Source organism: Hyaena hyaena, unplaced genomic scaffold (genome assembly GCF_003009895.1).
Source record: "Hyaena hyaena isolate Hyena2069 unplaced genomic scaffold, ASM300989v1 scaffold_63, whole genome shotgun sequence".
Classification (NCBI taxonomy): Eukaryota; Metazoa; Chordata; class Mammalia; order Carnivora; family Hyaenidae; genus Hyaena; species Hyaena hyaena.
In genome coordinates, this window is record NW_024080695.1 from 820,064 (window position 1) to 834,369 (window position 14,306).

Sequence of the window (14,306 nt, forward strand, 5' to 3'; positions counted from 1 at the left end):
CCAGCCTTTCTGCTTGAAGTCGGGGAGCGCCCTTCCCGCTTTCCGTGCAAGGCCCAGCCTACCGCTCGTCTGGGTCTTTTCCTGAGTGGGGCTGGGGTGGGGGGGTCTCCTCCATTCCCACTTCTCAGGGGCAAAATCCTGAGGGTGCATCCGGGGCCTGGGAGGCCCAGGACAGCCCAGGGGTAGGACAGGTGGAGGGCTGAGGCTGGCAGGGCCTCCCACGCAGGGGGAGGCTGTGTCCTCCTGCCCGGGCCTTGCATTGCAGACGGGGAAACCAAGGCCCAAGGTGTGCCCAGGAGACATCCAGCCCCAGAGCTACTGTCTTCACAGGGGCCGCGGCCTGGGCGTCACTCAGGTCACGCCGGAGGGTCCCCTCCTTTACACAGTAAGTGATCACAAGATGAAATAAAATAAGGGGCGCCCGGGTGGCTTGGTCGGTTGAGCGTCTGACTTTCACTCGGGTCATGATCTCGCGGTTCGTGGGTTCGAGCCCCGCGTCGGGCTCTGTGCTGACTGCCAGCTCAGAGCCTGGAGCCTGTTTCGGTCTGTGACTCCCTCTCTCTCTGACCCTCCCCTGCTCGCGCTGTCTCTCTCTCTCTCCTAGAAATAAAAATAAATAAAATAACAATAGTTAGAAAAGCGTGAAAATGTCCTTTTATTTAACTTGGTCTATGTAGTCAGGCCCTTAAAAAAATATATCAAAATGAGTATTACGGTACCAGAAAGGATTAACATTTCTTCATGTTTTTAAAAAAATTTTTTTTAATGTTTTATTTATTTCTGAGAGAGAGAGAGAGACAGCATGAACAGGGGAGGGTCAGAGAGAGAGGGAGTCACAGAATCCGCAGCAGCTCCAGGCTCCGAGCTGCCAGCACAGAGCCCGACGCAGGGCTCGAACCCACGAATTTTGAGATCATGACCTGAGCCGAAGCCAGACACTTAACCGACTGAGCCTCCCAGGCGCCCCATATTTTTTTAAAGCAGAAAAAACTTAGCTCACAGGCCACACAGTGTCACAGTGTTAAACACAAATAAAACCTCTCTGTCACACACACAGTGACAGTTGAAGTAACTTGAGTCCGGCTTCTTCATCTTCACAATGACAGCCAGTCACTGTCGGATCCACTACTAATCCGGAAGAGTGACCGGCGTGGGGGTGGGGGGGGGAGCGGGAGGGGGACGGGGATGAACTGCATAGAGAAGTTTCAAGTGGTTCGGACTGTTAAGAACTTCCTCCTGAAGCCGCGTGTCCCTGGGCGCCCTCCAGATTGTCTGCCACAGAGAAGACCACGTAGGACAGAGGAAAGTCATAAACGTGTGCCAGCGGCACCCAGGAAGGACGAACCGCCACGGAAACTCCCCGTGCCACACAATCGTAAAAGCGAGGACATTTAAACCATGGTTTTGGATGTTGGACTAGAAGCCCCACATGGCAGTTTCCTGAGCCGAGGGGAGGCTCGGGGTAGGCTGCCGGAGTAACCCCCTCCTGCCTGGGGCAACTTCAGGCCCAGCGCTGGCGGCCCCGGGGCCACAGTCCCGCAGGCCTGCTGGGTACCGCAAGCTGAGACCGCACGTGGGGAGGCCAAGGTGGCTGGAACTTGCGGGGCTCCAGACGGGAGGGGCTGCGTTTACTAAAGAGCCCTGGGGGTGTGCAGACTCCGCTGCAATCTACTGATCTTGCAGGCGTGGCTTCAACTTCCAGGAGCCCAAGCGAAAATCACCAGAAAGCAGTGTGTCCGGAGCTGAAATCGTGTTTCCGCCAGCCGGGGTGGAGAGGCCTTGAAGACCCCACACAGACGTCGGTGTAGAGTCAGAGGGCCGTGACCTTAGCAGTGGGGTGAAATGAGCCCTGGAGTAAAAGCTGCAGCTAAAGGCAAGCCTCAGAAGGCTCAGACCAACCCTGAGTAGCTTAACTGCCGCTACAGCAGAGTCCAGCATTCCGAAAAGGAACACAGCGATAGCCCACACTCCACGGAAGTCAGTGTTGGGATCCAGGCAGAAATTACCCGGCCGTGCCGAGAGGCAGGAAAATATAGGCCGTAATCAAGGGAAATACTAAACAAACAATAGAAACAGACCCCACAATGACAGATGGTGAATTTACAGACAGGGGCCTTCAAATGGCTATTAGAAGTCTTAAAAATCTGCTCAAGGATCTAAAACCGTGAACAAGATGGAAGAAGAAATGAACATACAAAAAAGACCTAAGTGAAGTTCTAAAGAAAAAATATCTGCAATGAAAAAATACCCTGGACAGAATTAACGGATCAGAAACTTCAGAAAAAGTACCCATGAGCTTGATGCATAGGGAACACAAACTACCGGAAAGCAGCAGAAGGGAGAGTGGAAGACAGTGGCCGGTGGACGGCATCCAGCACCTCCCCCGCCCGACACACACATAACTGGAATCTGGAAAAATGAGGAACAACAACAAAATACTAATTCAAAATGAGCTTGTCGTGAGTTTGCTGGGATTACGGGTGAGACTGTTGAATCTGTAGATCAGTTTGGGACGAAGTGACATCTTGAGACTTGGGAGCTCCCAGTCTGCTTTTACCTGTGCTTTTAGTGTAGGGATTTTGCACACTTTTGATGAATTTTTCTTAAGCATTTTATGGCTTTGACATCATCACAAACGGAGCTATGCTCCATTTCCTGGGGCTCCCATAACACAGGGCCGCAGACTGAGTGGCTTATGACAAAGAAATCCCCGCTCTCACAGCCTGGAGGATACGAATCCAAAATGTGGGTATCGGCAGGATTGGTTCCTTCTAGAGGTCAGAAGAGCCGCCTGCTCCACGCCCCCTCCCACCCCCAGCACCTGGTGCTCACTGGCAATCTCTGGCTTACAGAGGTGTCACCCCAGTCTCCGCCTGCCTCCACGTGGCCTCCTGCATCTCTGTGTCTGTCTCTTTAAGACTTTAAGTAATCTAGGGGCGCCTGGGCGGCTCAGTCGGTTAAGCGCCTGAGTTGGGCTCAGGTCATGATCTCACGGTTCATGGGTTCAAGCCCTGCAATGGGCTGTCTGCTGACAGCTCAGAGCCCGGAGCCTGCTTTCGATTCTGTGTCCCCCCCACCCCCACCCTCTGCTCCTCCCACACTTGTACACACTCCCTCTGAAAAATGAATACACACTAAAAAAAAATTTTTTTTAAATAATCTCTACACCCAACATGGGGCTCGAACTCACAACCTCAAGATCAAGAGCTGTACCACAGTCCATCAGCTGAGCCAGCCAGCGTCCCAGGTCTCTTCTGTCCTTACAAGGACATGAGTCATTGGGTTGAGGGCCCACCCTCATCCAGCACGACATCATCTCATATTACATCTGCAAAGGCCCTATTTCCAAGTGAGGTCACATTCACAGGTTCTGGGGTGTTAGGACTTAACATCTTTTTGGTCACCATTTCTTTTGGAGAGAGAGTTTTAAATTTCCTTTTCTCAGGGCCCCTGGGTGGCTCAGTTGGTTGAGCATCCGACTTCAGCTCAGGTCATGATCTCATGGTTCATGGGTTTGAGCCCCGCGTCGGGCTCTGTGCTGACAGCTGAGCCTGGAGCCTGTTTCGGATTCTGTGTCTCCCTTTCTCTCTGACCCTCCCCTGCTTGCGCGCTCGCTTGCTCTCTCAGAAATTAATAATTTAAAAAAAAATTTTTTAAAAAGAGTGAACACCCTTGAGCTGATGCAGGCCTCAGCAGGGACAGCGTTTACTATTTCGTTATCACACACATCAGCGGTAGGTTTTGGGACATACACCTTATCAGAGGAAATGCCGCCTTTTCCTAGTTTGCGGTTTTTTTATAATGAGTGGATATTAAATTTTGTCTTCTGTTTTTTCAGCTTCTACTGAGACCATGTGTTTTTCCCATTATTCTGTGAATGACATTTCATGCTTTTTTTCAATACATCTTATATCCCTAATTAAAATTCCAGTTGGCTATGATTTATTAGCCTTTTTATATTGATTTTACTAATATTTTGTTTAGGATGTTTGCATCTACGTTCATGAGAGATGTTTTGTCACTTCTTGTTTTTCTTAGGTCTTGGTGTCATAAAAGTGAGTTGGGGAACATTCCTTCTATTTGCCGAGTGTATGTAGGATTGGTGTGTCTTTCTCAGATGTTTGGAAGAATTCACCAGTGGAGTTATATGGGCCTATAATTTTCTTTGTGAAAATACTTTTTTTTTTAATCTCTTTCAGAGAGAGACATTGAGCTTGTGTGAACTAGGGAGAGAGGCAGGAGAGAGAATCTCAGGCAGGCTCCATGCTGAGCAGCCCCAACGTGGGGCTCCATCCCAAGACCCTGGGAAATGACCTGAGCCAGAATCAAAAGCTGGATGCTCAACCGAGCCACCCAGGCGCAGCACCCCCCACCCTTTTTGGGGTGAAAATATGCAGGTTTTGTTTCTTCTTGTATCAGTTGCATTAAATTGTGTTTTTCAATAATTCTGTCTCATCTAAGTTGTCAGATTAGCATCAGGTGTTGATAGTGCTGCTTTTAGAGCCTCGCAGTGATGCCCCTCTGTTCATTCCTGATTATCAGCAATTTGCTCTTTTCTGCATTAGTCAGGTTAATGGTTTATCCGTGTTATTGCCATTTAAAAGAACGCTTGATTTTGTTGATTTTTCTGTTTTCTGTTTCATTCGTTTTGGCTCTTACGTTCTTTCCTTCCCTTTTCTTTGGGTTTAATTTGCAGCTCTTAGCTCTTGATCTCTCGAGACACTTAGATCACTGAATTTTAACCTCCTCATTTTCACTCATTTCAAAGTATTTTCTAATTTCCATGGTGTCTTTTCCTGTCTAAAGATCACTTAAAAGTGTGTTGGGAATTTGATCTCTGACTGGTACTGAGTTCTAGTTTAACTTCGCCACGGTCAGAGAACATAAATTCAGTGATTCAACTGTTTGGAATATATGGTGACTTGACTTATGCCCCTCAAATCTGTCTCTGTTGGTACGTGTTCCATGTACACCTGAAAAGAATTCTAGTTGGTGTCTGTGGGCCACATGCCAGCTTTGTCACTCAGCCACTGTGTGACTTTGGGCAAGTGACTTAACCCCCCTGTGCCTCCTTTTCCTCGTGTGTGTTGCGGATGATCCAAACCCCTCCTTCCTGGAATTGCTGTGAGGGCTCAGGGAGTGAACCCTGGTAAGCACTTCGCACCTCGGTCTCCCCTCCCGTCACTGATCACCCCTTGCTGTGTGTGGCTCTCCGGTGTTCTCCGCAGGCACCTGCGTCCCCTTGCCTTGTTCCCAGCCCTTGACTTCACATCCTGGGCCGGGGCTGGAACAGACCGAAGGCAAAGCGGGGCTGGCACCAGGTCACGTGGCCCCAGACAGGCAGGCTTGGCAAGCACACAGGCGCGCTGCCCCTCCTCACCGGCCGCTCTGAAAACCCTACAGCCCCGGGGTGTGTTCTCAAGAGCAGTCTCCACAGCAAGTGCGTTTATTATAAAAATAAGTAAACGTGAAATGTCTTTTGACTTTGAGATACGTGACAAACGCTATTGCAGTGCATTTCAGTGGGGACACGTGGCTCTGCGGTGGCCGAGAACAGTCCCCGTGTGCGATGTGTTGTTGCCACAGCGCTCAGCCTATGAACCTCCTGGTTCCGACTCAGCAGAACCCGGGGCCCACACACGTGGTCCCCGCAGGCAGCCACCTGTTCCCAGGGAGCTGCCGTGGCCCCGGGCGCAGGCTGAGTGGGGCCGTCGTGTTGCCTGTGAGCATTCGTGCGCCCCAGCTCCCGGCCTCAGCCTGACGTTGGGGCAGGGGGGGCGGGGGGCAGGTGACCCTCCATACCGGAAGCCTAGCCGGGCCCTCCCAGGTGCACACGTTCCACCGTTCAAGGATGACCGAGTGAAGGATCAGAAACCCCCTCGGCCTTTTCTGGGCCCCGGGTCTCGGGGGATCTCTGCCCCCGCCGCCCGGGCCCGAGCCCCCTCCGAAGCCACAGGGTCACTGGCAGCACTCAGCCACATGTCTGAAGAGCTCCTCGCCCTGCTCGTCCTCGAAGTGCCGCAGGCAGTGAGGGCACTGAAGCTCCCCCTGACCCCTCCGGGTCGCTCCTGGGCACCTGCCCTCCGCGGGGAAGTCCGGCCCGTGAGATCCAGTCCCGGCCCTCCAGCCACTGGGTGCCACAAGCTCCAAGGCCTCGGTCTCTAGGTACTGGGGGGCCGCGCTCCCCGTGTGCATCCAGCAGGAGCCTGGCTCGCGGCAGTCCTGGAAGGAAAGCAAGCGTCTGTCCACGTGGGCCGCACTGCAGGCCGCAAAGCCACTCGAGAGCCTCCCCGCCCCCGAATGGGACCTGCAGCCCGTCCCAGACGCGGTGTGGCCCAGTCACGGACACTCCTGCACAGGCTCGGACGGCCCCATCCGCCCCAGCGGAGAGGCGAGCCGGGGTGGGGAGCTGGGCAGGCCGGGCCAGGCCCCCCTCTGCACCTTCCCTGCGGGGCGGGGGTGCCTCTAGCTCAGCCCGGCGCTCCAGACATCAGTCCTGAAGCACCGTGGCCCGCGTGTTCCTCGGCCTGATGCCTCTACTTCACACCTGAACTTGGGTTTTCCTCTGTGGGTGCGGCTCATCGCCCACCCCCCTGCGCTCCTGCCCTGGCTGCTCGGCGCCGAGCAACGGCAAGGGCTCCCTCACGCGTGAAGGGCCACAGGCTGTGGCTGGAAAGGATGCAGAGGCCACTCATTGCAAACACCCCCGTCCCCCACCAGACCTGGAGCGGGTCCTGGTCATCACTGTTGGCCGGAGTCACAGACAGGCTGCCTAGGACGACACCTTTAACGACCTTTCAATCCAAGAGCACGTGCTTCCTCAAGTTCGCGGCAGGTGAAACCGATGGCAGAAGACCCCTCCCTACACACATACACACACACACACACACACGCAGCCACGCTGGGGGACCCCCGCCCTCGCCTGGGCCCCCGCTGGTGCGTCCCAGCCAGAGCCTGGAGGCCCAGGGCCCAGGAGAACCAGGAATCCGTGATGGAGGCCGATAAGGTCGCCGGGGCTGGTGAGGCCCTCCAGCACCTCCTTGTTAGCCTGTGGCCTCGGGGGGACACCGGCCACGGCATGGTCCCCACCCACCTCACCCACAAGCAGGAACAGCTGCCACTGTCCAGGCCCGGTTCTCCGGACCTAGTCCAAGAGTGTGAAAGAGAGGGTGTCCCCGGTACGCCCTGCACCTCACGCAGGAAGAAGCACAGAAGCCCCCGACGAACCCGAGTAGCGTGGTGCGGTGGCACCCAAGCAGAAGGGGCGGCTCAGCGTCCCTGCTCCGCCTGCTCCGTCGGTCCCCAGAGGTGCCACTAATGTCCAGTCCAAACGGAAGTTCTCTGAGGGGCCCAGAGGTGTGTTAGGTCCTGGCTGAGGGGCTAAGAAACCAAGCCCTCCCGGGGTCTCCGCAGAACACGGAGCAGGGCAGAGCGGGGAAGAGGCACCCATGGGTCCCACACCGCGGAACCATCACTCCTGCCTCACGCCAGGCCTCCCTAGATGCGGGGGGAGGCCTGCTGGCCCGGAGGCCCACCTCCACGCACACGGGCGGGGGCCCCGGGACCTTCCTAGACACCTGCGGTAACCAGGTACCCGCGCCGCATCCAAGGAGGGGACACGCAGGAAGGAAGCTCCTAGCAGGGAGCCCGGGGCCCGGGACGTGCTCGCCCGGCGCATGACCGAAAGCACGGACGGCAGGACGGGCCCCGCGGCCGCGGCCTCCGCCTCTGCCGTCACACGGTGCGACTGGGGCTCTTCCGCCACCGTGCCCCGGGGGCCAGGCAAGGCGGCTCTGACCTCGGCAGGGAAATCAGGGTCTTGGGCCGACGCCTGAAATCCACGGAGGGAAGAACGAGGGAAATGCCAGGCCCACCTGCCTGCGGGCCGCCTGGTGCCGCAGGGCGGCCACCTGCTCCTCCAGCTCCTGAATCCGCCCCTGAGCCCGCTCGCGATCGGCCCTTTCCGAGGTGAAATCATCCTTGTAAGCGAGGATCTGAAAGGAGGCAAGACGCGCTGGTCAGCGCCCGGAGCCACTTCTGCTCCGGACGGACGCAGTGCCGGCCCGCGCCCCCTTCCCCCCTCCCCCCCACACCCGGGGCCACACCTGCTGCTCCAGCATCTGCACCCGCTCCAGCGCCGCGTCGTGGGCCCTCCTCACGGCCGTCAGCTCCTGCTTCACTTCCGCACAGTCGTTTATCTTCTCCTCCAGCTGCCTGTTGAGCCTGGAGATCTCCTTCCTCATCATCTCGGGGGGCGAGGGTCTCTCGGGCTCGCGGGGGCCCTGCAGCCCCTGAAGCTGCGCGTGGAGCCCCCGCACATACTCATCCCTGCTGGCGTCGTAGCGCTGCCACTTGGCGTTAAGGTCTTCCACCTGAGGGGACGTGGCCAAGACACGTGCGGTGAAGGCGGCGGCCACGCTAGGACACGCTTTGTGTTTTGAAGTTTAAACTTTTTTTTCTTCAAGTTTTTATTTAAATCCCAGTTTACATCCAGTGTAATACTGGTTTCAGGAGCAGAACTCGGTGACTCCTCACTTGCAGATTCAACAGCCAGTGCTGGGCTCCCTCTGGCCTCGCCCGTCCCGCCCCTCCATCAGTTTGTTCTACGTCCTTAGCGTCTCATGCAGTCGGTTTTCCTCTGTTCTCCCCCCACCCGTGCGTTCCTCTGCTTTGTTTCTTAAATTCCACACAGAAGTCACGTGGTATCTGTCTTTCTCTGACTATGAAGCACTTTATTAGCAACAGTTAGCTAATGAGTTCTTGCCCTTAAATGGACGTCACCTCTTTTCATGCTTCTACCTAGAGGGGACGCGGAGAGCAGAAGACACACCCTAGGAACGGCGGTGGCGTCCGCCAGCAACCGTCTTAAACACAAGTGGACTTGGTACAATTTTCCTGCCTTAAAAGCCATACTTGGGGCACCTGGGTGGCTCAGTTGGTTAAGTGTGTGACTTCAGCTCAGGTCATGATCTCACGGTTCATAGGTTCGGGCCCTGCATCGGACTTTGTGCTCACAGCTCAGAGCCTGGAGCTGCTTCAGATTCTGTCTCCCTCTCTCTCACAGCCCCTCCCCCATTGACACTCTGTCTCAAAAATAAATACTTTAAAAAAAAAAAAGCCATACTTGATAGTAATTCTCTCACCTCCTTTCTCGCCCTATGAGTTAGCCTGGAGGACTGAGCACAACGGGGCACGGGCTGTGTGCACTTTCAGACAAAAAGGTCTGGTCTCAGCACCGTGTGCGTCAGCCAAAGTGGCCCGAGGGAGACACAACCCCTGAGCACCATGGAGGACAGGACCCCCCTGACCCAAACACTTCTGCGGTTCCCAAGGGCAAATTCTTCTTGCATGAAATATGACAGATACTCACATGAGTCACCTTCTGTCTCAACAGTCGATTTTCTTCCTGTAACTTTTCGATAACATCCTGGACACAGGCGTCCCCACCTGTACGCTCTGGCTGCATGAGAAAGGGACAGTGGGAGGCACTGTGTCGCTGAACATGACAAGTGCAGTAAGAGGGGAGGAAGCTAGACCTGTGGACTGAGGCCGCAGACGTCACCGCATCCAGCAAGGTGCCAGCTGGTGGGCGTTCAGCCGAAGCAAAGCGGAGACCCAGAAGGACTCCCTGCTTCCCGGAGGTGGTGGGGGAAGGGCGTGCTCTGGCTCCCGCTGCCTGACACGCTCCGTCATCACGGCCTGGGGGACGGGGGCTCAGTCCCTCTGTGCAGCAGAGGACACTCTGGCCCTGGGCCACCGGGGGCAGGCCTGATTGGGAACCCGTCAGGTCTACAGACAGGGTTAGCCTTGGTGGCTCTGTACATGGGGTCTGACCCACACCACACTCACACCTAGAAGCCACATCCCAAACTAACCCTGACGATGGTGGGCAGCCCTAACCGAAGAGTCTCGTGAGAAGTCCGTCTAAATCCGAGAAATGCAGTGCATTTAAGAGAACAGAGGGCTGTACACTGGCGACGTCATTTTTGAGAATTCCCCTTGAATGAATAACAAAGGAAGTACACATCCTCACCGCAGGCACCGGGAGGCCCCAGTGACTCAGCCAAGCCCCAGGCTGAGAAGTGATGCTGATCTAGTGACTGTAAGAGCCTCCGGCCCCAGGCCACCACCGTGGGGCTACTTTCAAATCCCCACAAGGAAACAACACAGTGACTCAAAGTCGGAGGAGAGCACCCGCCTCCTCCCTGACAGCACTTTGCTTTTGGCTTCTCAAATACGCTTGGCCCCTGAGGTTCCCTTTTCATGGAATCCACCTGAGGACAGGTGGTTCCCCGCGTGGCTGCGGCCCGTCCCCCCGCCCCCCACCGGAACATTGCGGCGCGTTCCTCCATGAACCTAGTCACGGCCTGGGAGAACTTCCCGGAAAGGACCCCGCTCGGCGAGCCCAGGCCAGCTGTGCCGAGGTCCGCGGCCGGTGCAGGAGCCCACGAAAGGCCGGCAACCCAAGGCCCTTCGCGTGGGTTGGGGCCTCCCCTGCGCAGGAGGGGCACATGGGGGAGCCACCCTCCCCTCACCGCCAGCCAGCCGCGGCTCCGGCCTCTCGTCCTCAGCTGCCCGAGGCCGCAGGAGCCCAGGGGCTGGGCTGGTGGGGCAGGCCGCCCGCTTTCCTATCCCGTTTTGCACGTTCCATCATTCTAGAAGAAACCCCTGGATGGACAGGCTTTGTCACAACCAAGTGGAGTCTCGTCACTGCTGGGCTCTGGGCGCCCGGATCCCCACGGCTGCTGAGGGATCCTGCAGTGTCTACGCAGTGCCTCCACCCCGATGCCGTCTTCACCGTCATTCGCTTACCCACACGCATGGCCTACCTCGGGACTTTTCTCCCTCGAGTCCCCCTGTGCGCGCTGTCGTTCATCCAGACACTTGGCCAGATGCTGGCACATGTGGGCGGTGGCGGCCAGAGTCCTCCGCAGCTGATGGGTCTCATCTGCCAACGAGCGGCACAGAATGTCGCTGGCAGCGCGGGCTCGCTCCTTCTCCGCCACGCTCTGCCGCAGCAGGGCGACTTCCTTCTCTCGCTCGTGCTCTGGCTGGCTCATCAGCTGCTGCTTCTCCTTCTCTTTTTCTTCTAACTGCTCGGAAAGCCTTTCAATTTCCTAAGTGAAAGATTTAAAAGCCCAGTTTATTAGAAGAAACAAGGTCAAAGACAAATGTTCATAAAGCAAGAGAGGTTTGGCACGGACACCCCATCACTACATGACAAACTCATTCAGAGGCCAGCTTTTGAACTACAATTAACTCTGGAGTTTTCAGCCTATGATGTTCTATTTGAAACTTCATCTAAAATTCTACTTTCAAGGGCGCCTGGGTGGCTCAGTTAAGCATCTGACTTCGGCTCAGGTCATGATCTCACAGTTTGTGGGTTCGAGCCCCGCGTCGGGCTCTGTGCTGACAGCTCAGAGCCTGGAACCTGCTTCAGATTCTGTGTCTCCCTCTCTCTCTGCCCCTCCCCTGCTTGTGTTCTGTCTCTCAAAAATAAACACTAAAAATTTTTTTTTAATAAAATTTTAAAAATTTTAATGTTCACTTATTTTTAATAATTCTATTTTCATTTTCACAAGCAAGTTCATAATTTTAGATGGCACATCAGCAGATACAAAGTGTGACAACTGCAAAGACTCCTTATGAGACAGACAGACTGCAGCGGGTTGGCGCCTGGTAGGTACGCGCTCACTCCCGGTACCGGGAATGTGACTTGACTCAGACGCGGCGCCCTCGCAGACGTGACTGGGGAAGAGGAAGCCGTTACTGAATTAGAACAGACCCTGATCCAGTGACTACTGTCCCTGTACGAAGAAGGAAACGTGGACACAGACACAAGGAAGGAGGCGGGGTGATGACAGGTAGAGACGGGAGAGCTGTGTCTGCAGGCCAAGGGCCACCAAGGGCTGCGGGAGCCACCAGAAGCTGAAAGAGGCGAAGACACACGAGGGAGTGCGGCCCCGCCAACACCTTCACTTCAGGCTTCCGGCCTCAAGAGCAGAAGATAAATTCCTGTTGTTCTAGGCCCCCAGCTATGGGACTTTGTGACAGAGCTCTGGGACCTAATCCACCCACCCCCCACTACTTATTTAAAAGAAAGTCCTTAAAAGTACAGTCTGCTCTATTCCTGGCCTTAATTTTCTGCCTTCCCATCTCAAAGAACTGCAGTTCTTTGAGGTGATGCAGGGCGAGCGAGTGGGGCCCACAGATGGGGCACCGGGGAGACGCAGGCTGGGTCTGGGCTTCCCCAGGGGGGTGCAGGGCAGGAAGATCGGCCTCCCCCAAGGAGCGAGCTCACGCCCCTCCCCCCCGCCCCAATGTGAGTGTGAGGGGGAGACACACAGGGACCCTGGAACCTTCTCGGCACAGCAGAATGAGATGCTGGGCCATGTTACTAAAGGACCCCTGACGTATTATTCTCTTACGGGCTTTAAACAAAAACAAAAAATGTGCACGGTTGCAATGAATTCAATGAAAACCTAAATTCCTCGTTTGCCACCAACTCCTCCACCAGAGCATCACTTTCCAGAGGCAATTCCTATTCACCATGTGGGCACAGATCTTTCCAGAATGTGTTTAGGCATCTACCACTCCAGTCTTCATACACAAATGGATCGTACACCAGCACGCTCTTCACTGCTGTCTCCCTCCTCAGGAACACCTCACTCCACAGCGGCACACAGAACTGACCACGGCCTGGAACCCCACAGAAGGTTCCAGATCTGCGGGGCGCACCTCCAACCGACAGACACACGGCTGCTCCCCTGTCCTCCGATGCAAATACATCCACGGGAAACATGCCCACAAGTCAGGCGGTTGGGACGGTTTCAAGCCTGGATGAAGAAGTACTTGGAGGAACGGGGGACACAGCCAGACACAGGTTCCCACCCTGGCTCCTGGGCCCAACACCCTGTGCACCTGGGGTGGCCTCCGCAGAAGTCCCACATGTGTCCCCATCACTCCAGCCAGGTGGCCCAGAAAACATTCTGGAAATCTCGCCCTCAGGGAGGTTTTAAGAGTCCTTTGCTTCCCCACTTTCCTTGAACTTCACTCTAGAAGTTAACAGCAAGAAAATAAAAATTCCTGCTGGGATGGTCAGTTTGGCTCTCTTAGCAAAGACCTAGAGGAAGAGACTGCAAGACACAAAGTGAGGTCAGACACTGGCAGGTGGGACACGTCCAATGCCCAGTGCAGAAGCGGTGACAGGTCAGGGACAGTGGGTAACAGCATGAGGCAGAAACCACACTGGCGATGAGCCCGAAACGGACTGGCGCCCAGGTGTCCGGCGCCCGCGCTCCCTCCCCCTCCACAGATGGCGCCCAACCTGGTGAGGCCATTTCTTCTGTTTTTCCACTTTATGACCTCACCCGTGAGTGGAGTCCAGGCCTTTCTGGACTGGAGGAGAAAGAGGCCTTTCCCTGAAAGCCGGTTGGTCGGCATCGCTACCTCCTCTGAGCAGATGGCCATTCAGCACCAGGTCAGGGCAGCGGGACCTGGAGAGGCTATGTCCACACGGCCAGGACAAGTGGCTTGGCCTGGATGTGGCCACAACCAGATACAGCACGATGGATATTTACACAGCTGAGAACCAACTATATGGCCTCCTTAACATAAAGTCCTATAAACAGGGGAAAGAAGGTGAGCTCGGGTTCCCACCGCTGGTCATTGAGCCTAAAAACACAAAACGGCCTATTAGCCTGGAATTTATTTTAAAAACTGACCACTTTTTAAAGGCATTTCAAGGGGCGCCTGGGTGGCTTAGTCGGTTAAGCGTCCGACTTTCGCTTGGGTCATGATCTCGCGGTTCGTGGGTTCGAGCCCCGCGTCGGGCTCTGTGCTGACTGCCAGCTCAGAGCCTGGAGCCTGTTTCAGTCTGTGACTCCCTCTCTCTCTGACCCTGCCCTGCTCACGCTGTCTCTCTCTCTCTCTCTCCTAGAAATAAATAAAACATTAAAAAAATAAAAAATAAAAAAATAAATAAAGGCATTTCAAGCTGAGCAGGGACCCTGTCCCATGTTCTTACTGTTTGGACAGTACAGCAAGAGCCTCTCACAACTGCCTCTCCCCATGAAGTGTCCAGACCCCTGGCCGGCCACTGCTCGCCCCCTTGCCCAGCCTCAGTTTCCCTCTACCTGCATCACAGCTACGGTGTTGCTACTGGTGGAAGGGAAGTGCCTGAGGGCAGGGACTTTTTTTTAATTTAATGTTTATTTTTGACAGGGGAAGCTGGGGAAGGGCGGAGAGGGAGAGAGAATCCCAAGCGGACTCCACACTGTCCGTGCAGATCCTCATGGGGTGCAAAC

General features: G+C 55.4%; 1 protein-coding gene across 1 annotated transcript in view; it reads right to left on the minus strand.

Annotated features, from left to right (window-relative positions):
* Window positions 1-5,841: 5,841 nt before the first annotated feature.
* TNIP2 (TNFAIP3 interacting protein 2) overlaps window positions 5,842-14,306 on the minus strand; it is a 31,355-nt gene continuing 22,890 nt past the window's right edge. The window contains exons 2-6 of the mRNA XM_039232138.1: window positions 10,830-11,117; window positions 9,371-9,460; window positions 8,106-8,372; window positions 7,875-7,994; window positions 5,842-6,222 (exon numbers count right to left, since the gene is read on the minus strand). Coding sequence (XP_039088069.1) covers window positions 5,959-6,222; window positions 7,875-7,994; window positions 8,106-8,372; window positions 9,371-9,460; window positions 10,830-11,117 — 1,029 coding nt within the window. The 3' untranslated portion in view covers window positions 5,842-5,958. The remainder of the gene's footprint in view (window positions 6,223-7,874; window positions 7,995-8,105; window positions 8,373-9,370; window positions 9,461-10,829; window positions 11,118-14,306) is intronic.